We start from the raw sequence: 18,253 nt of genomic DNA on the forward strand, positions 1-18,253 counted from the left end.
GGCCCCCCCACCCACCCTAGACCTACCAGTCTATCCCCACTGCTGTCCCATTGGCTGTCCCTGCATGGGAGAGGACGCCAAATGGAGGGACAGTAGCCGGGGTCAAGGGGCATCCAAGTGGGCACTGATGTCCTCACCGGGAGTGGTGCAACGTAGAGCTGGAGGCAGCCCCGGGGCAGGGGAGGGGCGCCCACAGCGGGGGCTGGGGGTGGGTGAGGTGGCCCCCGAGAAAGGCACGGAGGGGGGGTCTGGAGCCACACGGTTGCCTCAAGAGCAGGCAGCTGAAAGGCTCCAGGTCATGGCGCACAGATGTGGACATGGGCTTTGGGTTGACAGGGCGGGATCCCCTGCTCAGCCCAGCTTCCCCACGTGTCACAGAGCGAGCAGCCCATCAGTGCCTGCCTGGCCTCGGAAGCCCCGAAAGGGCCCTTGGGGTTGGGGAGCCCAGGGCTGCTGGTCCCCGTGAGAGGGGACAGCAGGGTCAGGCAGGTAGTTAGCCCCCAGAACTCCCTGGAGCAGATGACAAGGGCAGTTCCTTTGGGAGCCCCAGGCTGGGAATCGCATGGACACTTTTGGCGGTCCTGGGGGTTGCAGGGGTTGCACCCTCACTGGTGCCAGGGTGGGACTACTCACCCCCAGGGCCTGTGTGTGTCCCGTAGCCTGAGTTCTCCCCACCGCCCAGGGTCCACTCTTTGCATGCCTCCCCTGCCCCCCCCCGAAACCCACCCAGGTGACGGCCCCCACTGCCCCCCCATCAGGGGAACATCTGTTGTCACCAGCTGTGGTTGTCTGAAGCCCCCACGGTTCCCCCCTGGTTGTTACAGCTGGGCTCCCACGGCTGGCTTCCCTCGGTCACCCAGAGGCCACTAGTCCTGCCCCAGGCTCCATCACTGCCTGGGAATCAGGATCAGCCCAGTGGGCCTTCCTTCAGGCTAGGCCCCCTTGGGGACAGAAGGAGTGGGGTCCATCCTCGGGAGGCCAAGGGACTGGGTGACATCGAGGGCAGGAGGCCCCATCCTGCACTGTTGGGGTCCCAGTGGAGAAGGGCCAGAGGATGGGGCCTAGCCCTGGGATGCTAGAGAAGAAGGGCCCCAGAACCGCCTTTGGCTGGGGAAGGGGGGAGGGGAGATGGGGCAGGCTTGGCCCTGACTTCGGGGGGGCCCAGCCGCAGGGAGCCGGCGGCACCTGGGCGGGGAGGCAGGTGCCCGGCCCGCAGGGCAGGGCAGAGTTTGCTCTTTGCTCTCTGTAGCACCTTGGACACCGGCAAGGCCTCGTTCCTCCTGCCACACCTTCCAAGGAGCACAAAGCACCTGACACGGGTGCCTTTTCCTAAGAAGGTACAGAAGCCCTGGGCCAGAGGCAGCAAATCCCAGCCTCAGTTTCCCCATCTGGAGAACGAGACCATTGTTCACAACCTGGCGGTGGCTGGCGGACTCGGGACCGTGCCCGATAGGCAGCGGGCACCCAGACGGAGGTGACGAGGCCCCAGCCCCCCAAGGCCACCAGCTGAACCCCCAGAGCGTAAGCCAGAGGGCCACAGGGGCCACACTGGCAGAGGGGATACTCCCCGGGCCAGGAATGCAGGACTCCAGCTCCCCAAGGAGGCACCTGCAGGCGTGAGGCAGTCAACGCTGCAGACACAGCAGCCAGAGTTCCGGTCGGGGGAGCTGGTGAGAGGCCCCAGGGACCCCACAGTGTCGGCCCCAGAGCCTCAGGCCAACTCGGGGACTCCCGAGAACCTTCTTTGCTCCTGCTTCTGGGGCCCAAGCCTGGTGCACAGACACACGTGCGTGAACACGGACACACGTGCACAGAGACGCAGACCTACACACGCCTGCACACAGGCACACACGCACTCGGACACACACCTGCACACGTGCTCAGGCCCACAGACGTGCAGACACACAAATGCCAAAGACAGAAACACCAGCTTAGGGGAAAGGATGCACCTTTTCTTGTTTAACAAAATAAATTAAATATACGAAGCTTCAGCTCAAAATCTATATAAAATTACAGAGGTCTGGGGCTGCCACCGGCAGTGGGACATGGGTGTGTGGCCCCCCGAGGTCGGGCCATTCGGTTGGCCATCAGGCCAGGTGCATCCCGGCCCAGGGACAGGCCGGGTCTGTGGCGCCACCTTCCTTCCAGCATTAATATTATTATCTTAATTTCTTAAATATAAATATCGAGGGCCCTTATCTCTGGCAGTGTGAGGCCGGGCGGGGCAAGGGTCACCCCGGGGCCGGGCTCCGGCCTCTCGGGACGCGGCGGGGACCGCTGTGCCTGACCCCCTGGCCCAGGGTCCCCGGGGCGGGGGTGGGTGGGGAGGGGGACTCCCGGACACGCAGACGCGTGGTGGCAAACACAGCCGCCCCCCCTGCGGAGGCCTGGGCAGGGACGCAGGCGGCAGGCACAGGGCAGGGGGCGGGAAGTCTCGGTTCGCGAAGCCAGGGTGCCTCTCAGATCTCCTGCCAGGCGCGGGGAGGGGTGGCTTGACCGTGGTCCCTGTGAAATCCTCACAGGAGCCAAGGGATTCCTTCATCGACTAGCACGCTGCTACATGCACACTGCAAAGTTACAAACACAGGCCTTCCCCACGTCTTAGTCTGAGGGGGTGTGTGTGTGTGTGTGTGTGTGTCCAGAGCCAGGTCATACGTGTGTGTGTGTCGTACACACCGGGCACCCGGGGTGCTGGCCGCGCCTCCTGCCCGTGGTCCATCTCCCTCGGTGGCCCTCCCCCCCGGCCTGCCCCCCTTGACCTCCACGTGCCCACCCCCACGGCACCTAGAGCTGCAGCGGGCCGGCGCCCCAGAGGCGTCGCCGTCTAGCACTGGTAGTGGATGTGCTGGTGCTGGTGAACCTTGCCCTCCACGTGAGAGTGCGTGTGCGTGTGCGTGTGCGTGTGCACGTCCGCGTAGAGCTTGGGGTAGAGTCTGGGACCAGCAGACGGGCCGGGGCCCAGCAGGTGTTGGGGCCCTGCCGGAGGCCCCAGCTCCTCACACAGCCCCACGCCGGGGGCGGTGCCGAGGGCGGAGGGCACAGGAAGGTCCTTGTCCCCACCACGGTCGCGGGCAGTCACGGGCAGACGGTGCGCAGGCAGAGGAGGGGCAGGCCCGGGCGCACACGGCTTCTTCTTGGCCTGGCAGAGCCACAGCAGCACGGTGCCCAGGATGAAGACGGCACCGGCTGGGATGCCGATAACCACGGGCCACGGCAGGCTAGCGGTCGAGGACGAGGGGGCCACGGGCGGCCCTGGCGGCTTGGGGTCTGCAAGGGAGACCAAGGAGGGGGGGCGGGGAGGGGAGCGTCGCCGTGGGTCCCGGCGACAAGAGGCCGGCCCGCGGCACGGAGGGGCCCCGGGGCCGGGAGCGGGCGCACGCACCTGGCAGCACGGTGAGGAAGGCGCTGCGGAAGCTGTAGCCCATGGTGTTGGCGCCCAGGCAGATGTACATGCCCGCGTCGTCCTGGCGGGCGCGGGTGATGAGCAGCTTGTTGAGGTAGGAGCCATCGGGCCGCGACCACACGTCGCCCGTGGGCAGCACCACGAACTTCTGGCCGCCCACATCGATGGTGGAGTTGTAGCGGCCCTCGGTGCCGTACTCCACGCGCTTCAGCCACTGGATCACCGGCTTCACGTCACTGCGCACTTTGCACTGGAAGGACGTGGTGCCCCCGAAGTCCACCGTCGTGTTCACGGGGTGCGTGCCCGTGAGGACAGGCTTGGAGCGCGTCCGCTCTGCGCGAGGACACAGCGCGTCGGCACACGCCCCGGGCACCGCCAGCTCCCCGCCCCCCAGGCCCGGCACTCACGGATCACGTCCACCTTGTAGGTTGCGTTGATGGCGCCCGCCCGGTTCGACACGCGACACGTGTACTTGCCGCTGTCCTCGGGACGCAGGTTTTTCAGGCTCAGCGTCCACTTCTTCCTGTGCTCGCCGGCCTCCAAGCCCGTCAAGGCCTGGTCATCCTTCATCCACATGATGTCGGGCCGTGGGTGCCCGCTGGCCACGCACTTGAGCCGCACGGAGCTGCCCACCGGCCGCGCGATCACCCGGCGCCTCATCTTGGAGGGCTGTGTGAAGCGGGGCCGTGCTGCGGGACGGGGCGGCACCGAGGTCAGCAAGGCACCGGGCAGGCCAGCCCCCCCACCTGCGCCCGAGGGGAAGGGAGACGCCGGCCCCATCTCACCCCACTGCTTGCCGGCTGGGTCCTCCTGGCCCCCAGAAGGGCCGTCGTGCCCCAGACGCTCCCTTCCCGGGCCAGTGTCATCTGCAGAGACGAGGGCACGTGAGAAGGGCCCCAGCGGTCCCCACCCAGACCCCAGCCTTGGGCCCAGCTGGGAAAGCTCTAGAAACACAACTGGGAGCCCTTGGGAGCACACCCACATCTCAGAATCCCAGAGACAGCTGGGAAGAGCGGCCCGCCCAGCCTACTCCCTGGGTGCAGGTGACCCCAACAGAGCTGGCCGCCCGCCCCCCCTCCGGCTCCGGGGGGTCTGCAAGGCCCGTGGGAGGAGGGGGCCAGCCCCGCCGGCAGCTGCAGTAACCCTAGCCCACATCAAGGCGCCGAGGCCTTGGTGAGCTGACATGGCTCACATACCACCTAGTCGTCCTCCCCTTTCAGAGGACAGTGGGGGGGACACGCACAGGGTTCCCATTCCACAGTCCGGAGCAGGGGCCCCGCGGGGGTGGGGCAGGCTGAGGAATGCCCCTCCCGTGACAGCCGCCTCCACCCAGCCGGGGACCCAGTGAGGGGGTGGCACAGGTCAGGCTCCCCCTTTGTGAGACGGCCGCCACGGCTCGGAGGGAGCCTGCCCCGGGGAGCCCCAGCCCCGGGGAGCCCCAGCCCCGGGGAGCCCCAGCCCCGGGGCCCGTGGGGGGAGGGCCAGCCATGCGCCTGGTACATGTGTACCAGAGGGTGTGTCGCCGGGGACCCCGCCAGTCCCCAAGCCCGGGCCCCAGAGGCAAAAGAGAACAGAAGGCCCTCGGCGGCCCCTCTGAACTCTGAAATCTGAGCCTCAAAGTGAGAGCCGACACCCCAGGGCCGTCAGCCCGCCCAGCCCGCCCTTCAGTGGGACCACCACCCTGGGGCTCCCCCACGCCCACTCCTGCCGCCCCCTAGCCAGCCTCAGTCTCCCGGTCAGCAGAACCTTTGGGAGGAGGGGCCCCCCGAGATACAGGCCTGAGAAGGAGCAGGGGCCCCGGGGCCGGGGGTGACGACAGAGATCAAGCCCCTGTCCTGGGCCCGGAGGAGGCAGGCAGGGACGGGGTCTCATCCTGGGAGGCAGGGGGGTGAGCTCAGGCAGGGATGGGGCGGGGGGGTGGGGGGGGCCGGGGTGGTGCTGACTCAGGGCTCACACGGCGCAGCCCCGCCCCGCCCCCACGCGCCCTGGCACGGCCACCACTGACCCATCACGATGAGGGTATAGTTGACGCTGAGGCTGCCGAAGCCGTTGGTGGCCTTGCACACGTAGGCGCCAGCGTCGTCTCGCTCTACCTCCTTCACCTTCAGGCCCTGGGGCAGCACGCGGAAGCGGCTCCAGCCGCCGTGGATTGTGCGGCCATCCTTGGTCCACATGGTGAGCGGGTGGCGGGTCCCCCTCCACGGGGCACTGCAGCCTCACGGTGCGGCCCAGACGGGCCACCTGCCTCGAAACCACCTTGTCCGCCATCCTCGGGGGGCCTGCGGGCGGGCCAGAGGGCTCAGTCAGAGAGGAGGGGGCTGGCAGTAGTCAGGGGTCCAGGCGGGCAGGGCTGCTGGGAGCCAGGGGGCCGTCCCTGTCGGGTCCCCACCCATGACTCACACAGATACACCTGCCGGGCACAGACAGGGGCGGGGGGGGGGGGGGGCCTGAAGCCCGGGGCCCTGCTCCCAGGCCACAGCAGCTGGCGTTCACCCTGGACCCACCGCACACTAAGCCCACGCCCACGGAGCTCCCACGGCGAGCCAGGCTCTGGCTCACATCCCCCCCCCCCCCCCCCAGCACCCGTCACGTACGTTGTAGTCAAGATACAGGTTGGCTGGAGCGGGTCACCCAGGGTGCATGCCCACAGGCGAGCCAGAGCGGCCCCTCACTGCCTCCCATACACAGCGAGCGTCCACGAGTGCGGCCTGCCTGTGAGCGAGTCCATGCGGCACGAACAGGCGTGGCCGGTGGCCCACGTTTGCGCCCGTGTGTGCGTGGGCCCCATCTGCCCGGGTCTGTCTGCAGGGCCGAAGGCTCTGCTGGTTCCCAGCCACACCACACCGGGTGGCTCATCCCTGGGCGGGGGCGGGGGCGGGGGGAGGGGAGCAGGACCCCAAGGCCCTGGGGTCAGAGGGCGAGGGGCAAGGTGCCAGGCCCAAGTGCAAGGTTCCCGTCTGGTGGCAGCCACTGCCCACTGCGCCCCAACGGGAGAAGCCTGAGCTGTGGGCTGAGGCCATGGGGCCCCTGAGCAACGAGAAGGCCACCCTCACCCGTGAGTCTCGGGCCGGCTTCAGCATCTCTGTGCCCGAGTGCAGGGATGGTGGGGGTGACCAGGACGCGGGGAAGGACGCTGCAGGTGTCCGAAAGAGGCAGGGCCGTCTCCTGGCCAACCCTCAGGTCCCCTGTCCCATGCCTGTGCCTCGAGCCTGGGCCAGTCTGCAGCCACAGGGGTGCCGGGCTCCGACAGTCACCCCACCCACTGTACCCGCCCCCCCCCCCCCCCAGACCAGGAGAGGCAGCCACAGGCACCCAGCTGCCCTTCCCAGCTCCGGAGACCCCACCCTCCAGCTGTGGGCAAGGGGCATTCACCCCACACTGTGGCCACTCGGGCCGGCATCCCATCCCGGCCTCACGGAGGTGCCAGGAGGCGGCCGCTGCTCCGAGAGGCTATCGCCACGGGGCCTGAGGGCAGCATGTGTTTTTAATAAGCAGCTGGTATTCCTTCAACATGCAATTACCAGCTGGCTACCTTAGCGGCCTTTGCGTCCAGGACCCAAAGTGCTTCCGCGGGCTCTTTGGAGGCTCAAGCGGCGGCTTCCTGTCTGTCACCTCCCACCCCCAGGGGACCCTTGCAGAGCACAGCCCCTCACCGCTGGTCTGCAGGTGCTGGGGGGCGGTAGGGGCTGGTCCCATGTGGATAGACCGGGGTCCGGGCAGGGAGGGGTCCTGAGCTCCGACTCCAGCTTTGCTGGGGGGACGGGAAAGTGGGGGACACAGCAACACTGGGCCATTCCCTCTACGACTCCAGACAGAAAGGGGGCTAGAGGTTGTGGGCACCGGCCTACCCAGCCCCCACCCACAATCTCGCCCACGCCTGCTGCCACACCCCACCCACCAAGCCCACACCCAGGCTTGCAGCAACGCTTCTTCCCTGCACCCATATTCTGCCTCCACTGGGGTTCCCCTGCTCCTGCCGTGGGGCCCCTAACCGTGCACCGTGGGCCCCAGGCCATCTCAGCACTCCCAGCCAGCCCCCTCCTCACCAGAACCCCAGTATGCCTGGAAAGGGCAGGAAGAACAGGGAGGGCCGCTGAGACCTGCCGCCCCCCTAATTTCTCAACTGTCTGTGGGGCCCCCCAACCGCCCAGGGTCCCGGCCTCGTTCCCAGGCAGGCCCTGTCCGACACCTGTCACTATTCAAAGGGGCCTCCCAGGCCGCAGGACAAAGAGGGCACCCCCCCCAGCCCAGCCCGCCCTGTGCCCTGGACCTCCCAAGCTGACACCTGGGCACACAGACGTGTGCACACACAGACGCACGAACTGCCTGGAAAATGCAGGGGGACAGAACACTGCCTGGCCTGAGGGGCAGTGTCCCTCTCCACCTCTGCCTGTCCAAACCCATCCTGGGGGCACGACATGGGGCTGGCCCGACACCTCCCGCCCTGGGAGGAACCTGCCTCAGTGACAGAGAAAGGACCCATCTGACAGTGGTTGAGGGGGTTGGGGGGGGGGTCCACCTCCAGCCCAGCCCCCTCTGCACCAGGCAGGAGTTTGACGAGTTGAGGGACCAGGCATCTACTGGGCCTCAGAGGCCATGGGCCCCCTTGGAAACTGTGGAGAGGAGGAGGACAGAGCCAACTGCCAGACGGACCGGAAGTGTGGCCCCGAGGGCCGGCCCGCAAGCAGGACAGGGGACAGGCAGGCCGGCAGCCAGAGGCCCCAGCTGGAGCCAGCCTTATCCTAAAGCAAACAGCCCCCTTCCCCTCCCCCGGGCCAGCCCTGCCCCACCCCCACCTGAGCTCCACTGGACCCCAAGCCAGGCCTGCCCTGCCCCCTCCAAGCCCTGCCTTTGCAGAGACCCCAGCAGGCTCACAGGAGGGAGGCCCGCCCCCCCTCCCCCCCCCCCCCCCCAGATTCCTGGGAATTTTGGCCGCCAGCACCACGGCCACAGCTCTATATTTAGCCTGGGAAACACAAGCCCCCATTGTTCCACCTGGTCAGGGTGTCCAACCCACTCAGCCAGGGGGAAACTGAGGCAAGAGCTGAGAGAGATGGGCGCCTGGAGGGCATGTGGGTGGGGGAGGCAGCCGGTTTCCCGTCCCCTCCCAGGAGGAAAGCCTGACAGCTCCAGGGCAGCCTGGGGGCCCTGGCACCGAGGCCCTGGTCTCCTCTGGGGTCCTTCCAGCCAGCGTCAGCCCCTCCTCCCATGAGCACCACCGCCAGAAGGCCCATCCCTGCACACGGCCCAAGCCACAGCCCTGGGAAGTTTGGAGCATGGGGGGGATGTAGACGGTCACACGGGGCGGGCAGACACGGGGGGTAAGAAGAGGCTGGGGCTGGGTCTCACCCCTCAAGGGCGCTGAACATCAAGGTGGTGGACAGGGTCACCACATCCCTCTTCCTCCCTCTATCCTCCCTGCCCTCCTCCCCCACAGCCGTGAAAACATGGCCAGGAACAGGGGTGCCCGGAGAGGCCAGGGTGCAGCAACCTGGAAGGCCCCACACATCCAGGCTTCCTGGCTGCCGTCCAGAACTCAGGTGTCAGGGGCACACCCCATCACACCATCTCCCCGACACGCCATCCCTCAAGACGCACAGGCTGTCCCCAGACGCACAGGCTGTCCCCCGGACACTGTCCCCAGACACACAGGCTGTCCCCCAGATGCACAGGCTGTCCCCCAGACGCACAGGCTGTCCCCCAGATGCACAGGCTGTCCCCAGACGCACAGGCTGTCCCCAGACGCACAGGCTGTCCCCCGGACACTGTCCCCCAGACACACAGGCTGTCCCCAGATGCACAGGCTGTCCCCAGACGCACAGGCTGTCCCCCGGACACTGTCCCCCAGACACACAGGCTGTCCCCAGACGCACAGGCTGTCCCCAGATGCACAGGCTGTCCCCAGACGCACAGACTGTCTCCAGATGCACAGGCTGTCCCCAGATGCACAGGCTGTCCCCAGACGCACAGGCTGTCCCCCGGACACTGTCCCCCAGACACACAGGCTGTCCCCAGACGCACAGGCTGTCCCCAGACGCACAGGCTATCCCTAGACGCACAGGCTGTCCCCCAGACGCACAGGCTGTCCCCAGATGCACAGGCTGTCCCCAGATGTGTAGGCTGTCCCCCAGACACTGTCCCCCAGACACACAGGCTGTCCCCCAGACGCACAGGCTGTCCCCCAGACGCACAGGCTGTCCCCAGATGCACAGGCTGTCCCCAGATGTATAGGCTGTCCCCAGATGTATAGGCTGTCCCCCAGACACTGTCCCCCAGACACACAGGCTGTCCCCCAGACGCACAGGCTGTCCCCCAGACGCACAGGCTGTCCCCAGATGCACAGGCTGTCCCCAGATGTATAGGCTGTCCCCAGATGTATAGGCTGTCCCCCAGACACTGTCCCCCAGACGCACAGGCTGTCCCCCAGACGCACAGGCTGTCCCCCAGACGCACAGGCTGTCCCCAGATGTATAGGCTGTCCCCAGATGTATAGGCTGTCCCCCAGACACTGTCCCCCAGACACACAGGCTGTCCCCCAGATGCACAGGCTGTCCCCCAGACACACAGGCTGTCCCCAGATGCACAGGCTGTCCCCCAGACGCACAGGCTGTCCCCCAGACGCACAGGCTATCCCTAGACGCACAGGCTGTCCCCCAGACACACAGGCTGTCCCCCAGACACACAGGCTGTCCCCAGATGCACAGGCTGTCCCCAGATGTATAGGCTGTCCCCCAGACACTGTCCCCCAGACACACAGGCTGTCCCCCAGACGCACAGGCTGTCCCCCAGACGCACAGGCTGTCCCCAGATGTATAGGCTGTCCCCAGATGTATAGGCTGTCCCCCAGACACTGTCCCCCAGACACACAGGCTGTCCCCCAGACGCACAGGCTGTCCCCCAGATGCACAGGCTGTCCCCCAGATGCACGGGCTGTCCCCAGGTGCACAGGCTGTCCCCCAGACGCACAGGCTGTCCCCCAGACGCACAGGCTGTCCCCAGATGTATAGGCTGTCCCCAGATGTATAGGCTGTCCCCCAGACACTGTCCCCCAGACACACAGGCTGTCCCCCAGACGCACAGGCTGTCCCCCAGATGCACAGGCTGTCCCCCAGACGCACAGGCTGTCCCCAGGTGCACAGGCTGTCCCCCAGACGCACAGGCTGTCCCCCAGATGCACAGGCTGTCCCCAAGACACACAGCCTGTCTCCAGATGCACAGACTGTCCCCCGGACGCTGTCCCCCAGACGCACAGGCTGTCCCTCCAGATGCTATCTCCCAGACGCAAAAGCTGTCCCCAGATGCACAGGCTGCCCCCAAATGCTGTCCCCCAGACACACAGGCTGTCCCCCAGACACTGTCCCCAAGACACACAGGCTGTCCCCCAGACGCACAGGCTGTCCCCCAGACACTGTCCCCCAGATACACAGGCTGTCCCCCAGATGCACAGGCTGTCCCCCAGACGCACAGGCTGTCCCCCAGACACTGTACCCCAGATACACAGGCTGTCCCTCCAGATGCTATCTCCCAGACGCAAAAGCTGTCCCCAGATGCACAGGCTGCCCCCAAATGCTGTCCCCCAGACACACAGGCTGTCCCCCAGACATTGTCCCCCAGACGCACAGGCTGTCAATGTCTCCCAGACACACAGGCTGTCCCCCAGACGCCGTCCCCCCACACATGCCGTCCCCCAGAAGCAACATCCCTCAGGTGCTGCCCCCTAAGATGCACACTCTCCCCGCAGACAGTCCCCCAAGTACACACACACACAACCAGACACACTCCTACAGTGGACACAGACCCCTCACCCCGGGATGCAGCACACCTTGGAGCACTGCACACACACCCCGAAGCCCACACCCCCTTGCCCCATCCGGCTAGGAGCACCGCTCCCCCAGCTATAGCACAAGAAGGTCCCGCTATCACCCCAGACGATGCCTCTCCCATCCCGTGGGTCCCAGCAGGGCCAAAGGGGTAGGGGCGCTGGGAGGAACCGAGAGACAGGGACAGACCCCGACCGTTTTCACAGGCCCTCGGGGGCCACTTGAAACTCAGCACGCACACCCCACTAACCCCCACGGCCTGTGCACTGCCTGCCCTCCTGTTACACCTTCCCAATCGAGCCCCAGAATGTCAAATATCGTCGTAGGGCAGTTAGTGTTCTGAAAAAGCACACGCGTGCAGAAGATTCTACGAGCCGATACACCTTCCCAACATCCCCCCTCCCTGCCCTCCCTCGGGGCCTGCCACGCCCCTTGCGGGGTGGCCCGCCCTGGCCACTCCACCTGCACCACCCCCAAGCCCCCTGCTCTGTTCATGTCCGTCTAGGGCCTCTAGAGCCTCTGCCTCTCCCCGCTGCCCACGGCGCTTGTGATCTGCTGACCCCGAGCCCCCTCCGTGAGGAGCCGGGCCAGACGCCGCCCCTCCCAGGGCCCACATGCCAGGGAGCCTCACATCATCGCAGCCCCCAACCCTGTGGCCACGGACGCAGTGGCAGTGAGGGTGTGCCAGAACCACTTGGCCGGCACGCCACGGCCAGCTCCACTCCTGGTAGCCCCTGAGAAGCCCCAGGAATTTCCAGCCGGCAGGTAATTCTCTGGCTGGGGGGTAGGTGGTCGTCAGGCTGACCACACTGGCACTGGCTGCGAAGTGACTTCGGCCCCCGGAGGCCTCCCTCCTGGAGAGGTCAAGCAGCCCCAGAGGGAGGGCAGGGAAGGGAGGCAGGTCCTGCCCAGCCTGTCTGGACACCCGACACCAGGCAGGCCAGGTGGGCACTCTCTGCGAGACAGGGGCACCTGTGCCGTTCTCCCATGGGGAGCAAGCACCGGCAGGGGGGTGGCTGGGAGGGCCCGGACACGGTGGCCCTGGGGCCAGTGCCCTCCCCAAGGAGGATACCAACAGGAGGGGCCACAGGTGAGGACCACCACACAGAGGACATGAGAGGCAGGGGCCAGCCTCTGCCCTGGCTCCGAGCCACTCGGGCACACACACACACACACACACACACACACACACGTGCACACGCACACACAGGCCCCAGGGCGGCCCCTGGGGGCTGGACCCACAGGGTCTGTGCTGGAACCGGTAGGACCCGAAGGACAGGTGGTTGCCCCAGAAACCAGGCCATTCTGGGTGCAGCAAAGGGACAGACTGACCCACCGAGCAAGGAAGATGGCGGGGGTGCCCAGTCCACCCCACCAGGAGCACGAACTAAGGTGACAGGCTGGATGGGGCCCACCGGGTCCGTTCCCTTCCCTGGAATCCCCCCGGGGGGGCCTCCGGCAGACCCCCGGTTCCAGGGCTCGTCCTCTTTGCCACTCCCGGGGCACACACGGGGGCCACAGAGCATCACCCTGACAGTCCTGCTGCCCCGGGGGAACCCCGCGTAAACCTCCAACAGCTGGCGGCGACCGATCCGTGCCCAGACCCGCTGCCACAGAGTCCACCGCGGGGGCCCAGCCGGACACCCCGGTGGCCGTGTCCAGATCTCGCCAAGCCCGCCCAGACTCCAAGCCGACCCCTGCCCGCACCCGCCACCCATCCCCTCTCACAAAAACATCACTCGCCGAGAACCCGTACGGCATCACCACCTCCCCAGAGGGGCCTGGCCCCACCCCCAGCTGCCAAGGAACCAAGAAGGACCTTGTCCGCTGTGCCTCCCTCACATGCTGGCACTGGACCCACAGGACAGGGTGACAGGACCAGAGGCCCAGACCACCCAAGGGGCCCTGCCCTGTGGGCTCCGACCTGCACGGCCTCGGAAGAGTGACAGGATGTCTCCCGTGGGCCAGAGGTTGGCCTTTGGGCAGAAGCAACGCTCCACCTACTGTGAGGGCTCAGGCATTAGAGAGCCCCACCCACCCGACAGCCCGGGCAAGCCCCAGCCAGAGAGCCCCACGCTGCCCTCCACACCCGCACTGCCCCCTCCCCCTGCCCACAGCCCGCAGCCCTCTTCTTGAGGACAGGCCAGAGGGCATGAAGCTTGGGCACGGTGGGACCCCTAGAGTCCCTGCAGGCCGCAGGGTGGGCCACCCACCTCTCAAGGAGCACACAGCACCCGGCGCCGGGTCCCAGAGCGAACCCCAAAGTCCCTGTGGGAGCGGGCGGGCCACTGCAGCAGCACAGAGGGGGGCCCAAAGTCCCTGGCCGGTGGCCCCCCTCTCCTGGGGCTCAGCCCTGTGGGGGCCAGAGGGCATCACTGCCCCGTGGGGTCCCAGGCCACAGTGCAGCACAGCTCTGTCCCCACTGCCTGCTGCCCCAGGCACCATTATTTTTTCACAGTGTGGGGCTTGTGTGAATCTCTAACAAACTGGGGCAGGAAGAGAGCGATTGTTTCCTGCCGAGATGGCAAGCCCTGGGTGTCAGAGGCCTGAGGATGAGGCGCCCTCCTCGTCACAGCTGCCTCTGACATTGCAGGGACAGCTCCCAGAAGCCCCTACCCCATGCGGGTTCTCCCCAAGGGGGCCGGTCCTTGTGGGGCAAAGGCCTGCCAGCCCCCAGGCCTGCCCCCCAGCCACTCAGTGGAGACACAGAGTGTGGAGACCCCAGGACTCCCCACTGGGAGCAGGAAGGCCAGCGCCCTGCCCAGGTGGGAGAGCCCCCAGGCCACCCCCAGCTGCTCCCCCGGTCCTGGCCTATCCCGACAGATGCCCCCAACCCAGCTGCGCCAACGCACCCGCGGCCCCAAGACGTCCACCCCAGCCCACGTGACCTGCCCACCTCTGCCCACACCACACCCCTGCAGGCCTTCCCCCTCCTCACCCGGCCAGTGCCCACCTCTCTTTCCAGGCCGTGGTGCCTGTGCTTCACCCCATCCCCCTCCCCCAACCTCCTCCTGCCTTTCCTGGACTGTGGACTCCCGGCTGCCCAGGACAGTGGCCCCTGCTCTCTTGGGCCCCAGGAGGAGCCCTGCTGGACACCTGTGGGGCTTGTGCAGGAGCACCCAGTGACCACCACGAGGAAAAGCAGAGGGCAGGCAGGGTGGGCCGGCAGCACCGGATGGGGCATCTCTGGGGTCTGGGCACACCCTGCTCTCCACGTGCTGGCCCTGCCAGGGCTGTAGTCACTGGGAAGGCATAGAAGGCCAGCAGGTCAGCAGCAAGGGTCCGGGCCTGCAGGGCCACTGCCTGCCTCCCCCTCGCACCGTAAGCAGTGCCGGAACCCCAAGCCAGAGGCTGAGGCCACTGCCGGGAAAAACCAACATTTCCCCATGGCACTGGGCGGGGGCTGAAGGCCCATTGATTCCCGCACAATGAAGAAGGAGCCCGCGGTAGGAGTTTCCAGGCCCAGCTAAAGGCGACTTTGTTCGCAGCTCCCTCCTCCCCCCAGAGGGGACAGTGATTTATTTTCTCTTCCAGGAGTGGGGCCCGAGACATAAATGGGGCGGCTGGCCGACATCCCCCCTCACAGAGCCTGGGCCCCGCTCCCGTACATCTACCTCAGCTGGGGCTGCACACTGGCCAGCCGCTGCCTGGAGGGGCGGGGGGGGGTGGTGAGGCCCCCTGCGGCCTGGCCGGAGGCCAAGGTCAGCCGGTGCACACGCACGCCACCACAGCCATCCCGAGGCCCGCACGCCATCCCGCTGAACCACACACTGGCGGACCCTTCCCCAAACAGCCCTGAGGGTAAGAGGGCACTGTCCTCGTGGAGAGCAGCACCGGCCGGCAGGCACCCAGGCCCTGGGGTCAGCACACAGCTCACCCAGGGCACAGCAGCAAGGTCCAGAGGATGGGGAGTGACCTCAAGGGCTGGCTGCCTCATCCTTGGAAAAGCTCAAACGTGGCCACCCTTGAACGGTTTCTTCCAGCGCTGTTTGTGAAAAGGCACTTGGTTCTGAGCCTCTCAAGGTCCCGCTGTGAGAAACCCAAATCCTATCTTTCCTTGCATTTGGAAAAAGCTGTTTGAGACAGACCCACCAGGATTGTGAAACTCTCAGAAAAGGAAACTTTAAAAACACGAGCTGAGTCTAGAGACACAGTGACTCCAGAAAGCGTGACGCACGGGGAGAACGGCTTTCAGGAGCGGCCGGGCTCCCTCTGTGCTGGTCGGCCGGCCTGAAGGTCCGCCGCGCGGCCTGCTTAACCGCAAAGGAGGAAGCGCCCGGGGTGACCTTGCCCCTCAAGTCCAGGTCTGGAGGAGAGGCCAGCACAGTTCGGGGAAAGGGGCTCTCCCCAGCACCCTGCCCCCGATGCCACAGAGGACCCTGCCCTTGGAGAGTGGCTCTCAGCCCCTGCTGCTGCCTGGGCCCCCCCCCCCGCTCCCAGACAGGGCTAGGGCCAGAGCTGGATCCCAGGCGCAGCCCCAAGGCCAAGGCTCAGGGGAACAGAGCCGGGTGTGGCCCCTCCAAGGGCCCCTTGGCACTGAGGCAGGCCCCGCTGCCCACTGCTGCCCACCATCCACCACTCCGCCTCGGGCTCCGGCCAATGGTCAGCCCAGGCCAGCGGGCTCCAGGGCTCCCCGGCTCTGTAGCCAGGGGACAGGCAGGTGTGGGAACGAGGGGAGGCCACGTAGATAAAAGAGGAATCACAGTCCAGGCCGCCGGCCACCGTGGGGGGTGGGGGGGCCTTGCCGGGCATGACCCGAGTGCCCGCGGTGGCCAGGACACTGGCAGGCCCAGCCACGCCTGAGCAGCCCCCACCCTCAAGCCAGCCGGCCAGTCCCCGGCCGGGCAGGCGGGGGGGTGCTGTGGCATTAGGCCCACCTGGGCTGCCGCCTGCCACCCAACACCCAAACGTGCCCATATAAGGCCGGGTTGGGCTCGGTGTACCCGCTGGGTGGCGGGGGGAGGGGTGCGAAGCCTCAGAGGACTGGTGGACAGGGCAGGGACAATCCTGAGTGGTCAACACACCCAAAGGGCTGGCCTGGCCCAAGGTCCCGCCTAGCTGAGGGGAGGCCGGTGCGGAACATGGCGGGCAGGAGTCCGTGAACACGTATCTCCCATCATCCAACAGCCAAGGATGTCCCTTGCTGAGAGGTTGGGTGCGGGGGCAAAGGTCCCTCGGGAGACATTCCAGGCCTGCCTTCTTGGACGTCAGGTGTGTGAGTGCGCATCTAAGTCCTGGCACAGCACACGCCGAAAGACACTGTGCGGCCTGAAGCAGCGGGTCCTCCGGGCCTGCCTTGAGACAAGCCCCCACCCCCCACACCATGTCGCACCTCCAAGCTCCAGAGACTCAGCGCCCCCCGGCCGGCCCCACACCCCGCACATTCCTGGGGTGGGCAAGCTCAGGGCACAGGGCTGGGTCACAAGTCCCAGACACCAACAAGGTCGCCTCTGTCCCCAAACTGCACCCTGGCCACTACGGGGGTCTCTGCAGATTCCGCTGTGGCCAAAGAGCCTGCTCCACAAAAGTCCCCAGAGTAACCAGCTGCCCTCAACTTCAGGGACACAGATGGGTGTGTGTGTGCCCTGAGGGGGACTGAGGCCAGAGCCTACTCAGCCAATCGGTGTGGGGCCCCACAGGTGAGCTGGGGGTGCCCCCACAGGTGAGCTGGGGGTGCCGTGTGGGTTAGCATGCAGCCCCAAGGGTGAGCAGGGGCGGGATCTGAGGGGGAACTGGGGGATCCTACAGATGAGCTGCGGGGGGGGGGGGGGGCGGCATGGTGAGCCGGGGATGCCCTGTGGGTGAGCTGGGGGCCCCCCATGGGCAGTGTTGGGTGGGGGACCCTGTGGGTCAGGAGACCCGCCAAGCTCTGGGCCAGTAGGGGCGGGGCGCAGGCACGCGCGCCAGCCGGGCACTGTGGCAGGGTTCAGGGCCGGGAGGGAAAGGGGCGGCGCTGGCGCAGGCCGGGGCGCCGGGCTGGGCGCCAGGACTCACCTCGGGCGGCGGCGGCCGGCGGGAGGGCCCCCAGCAGCAGCGGCGGCAGCAGGAGCAACAACGTGGGGCTGGGCGTCATCTTGGCCTGTGCGGACCTGGGGGTGTTGGGGGTCAGTCACTGGCAGGCGGGGTAGGGGTCGCCCCCCTCTAGACTAGGGCCCCGGGGCCGCCGGCACCCCGGTCCTGGGCCGCGGGTTCGGGGTGCGGGCCGCCCCGCCCTCCCTGCCAGCGCCCCGGGCGGAGGAAGCAGCGGCGGGGAGCTCCGTGGGTATCAAAGGCAGACAAAGGGTTTACACTAATTACCGGCCTCCCCCGCCGCCCCCCGTCTCCAAACACCGTCTGGATTCCTGGCGCTTGTAACTCGGGCCCTGCCCGCGGGACACACAACACCGGCGGCCGCGCAGATAATCGCCTGCGCCATTAGCGGACAAATTTGCGCTGGGGGTGGGGGGGGCCCACGTGGGGTGCAGGGGCGGGGGCGGGGCGCGGACAGGACCACTGGCCCCGCAGGGGCGGCGGCGGCGCGTGCCGGTGCCCCGCGGCCTCGCACCCGGGCGTCCGGCACTCCCCCACCCCCCAGCCCCGGGCCGGATCGGGGACCCCGGACCCCAGTGCTCCCCAGTCGGCCCTCCCAGTCGGCCCCCCGGGGGTCACGGGCGCGCGCAGAGGCTCACCTCGGCGGGGGCGGGCGGGCAGCGGGGCTCAGGGCCGGGCCCGCGGGACGCGCTGCGCGGTCATCGCCGCCCCGGGCGCCGCACCCCCCGGCGCCCCGCGCCCCCCGGGCCCGGCCTCGGGACGGGGCGGCGCTACCTGGGCGCGGGGCGGCTCGGGCCGGGGCCGGGGCCGGGGGCCGGGGGCCGGGGACCGGGGACAGCGCGGGCGCGGGGGTGGGGTCCAGGGGCCGGAGGCCGGGGCCGGGGTCCCGGGGCGGCGGGGCGAGGGGCCCGGGGCGCCGCGCCGCGAGGCGTCCTTCCCTGCGGGGCTTTGTCAACTCTCCCGGAGCGAGCGCCGAGCCCGCCGCGCGCCCCGCCCCGAC

General features: G+C 67.7%; 1 protein-coding gene across 1 annotated transcript; it reads right to left on the reverse strand.

Annotated features, from left to right (window-relative positions):
- Window positions 1-1,931: 1,931 nt before the first annotated feature.
- FGFRL1 (fibroblast growth factor receptor like 1) lies at window positions 1,932-17,999 on the reverse strand. The gene is given in 9 exon segments (XM_053901806.1): window positions 1,932-3,267; window positions 3,383-3,736; window positions 3,811-4,092; window positions 4,189-4,269; window positions 5,409-5,586; window positions 5,588-5,682; window positions 17,218-17,312; window positions 17,521-17,629; window positions 17,892-17,999. Coding segments are annotated over 7 exon segments (1,512 nt in total). The 5' UTR covers window positions 17,297-17,312; window positions 17,521-17,629; window positions 17,892-17,999; the 3' UTR covers window positions 1,932-2,824.
- Between the last annotated feature and the right edge of the window lie 254 nt (window positions 18,000-18,253).

Source organism: Panthera pardus, unplaced genomic scaffold (assembly GCF_024362965.1).
Source record: "Panthera pardus isolate Hobbes unplaced genomic scaffold, ASM2436296v1 HiC_scaffold_13, whole genome shotgun sequence".
Taxonomy (NCBI): Eukaryota; Metazoa; Chordata; class Mammalia; order Carnivora; family Felidae; genus Panthera; species Panthera pardus.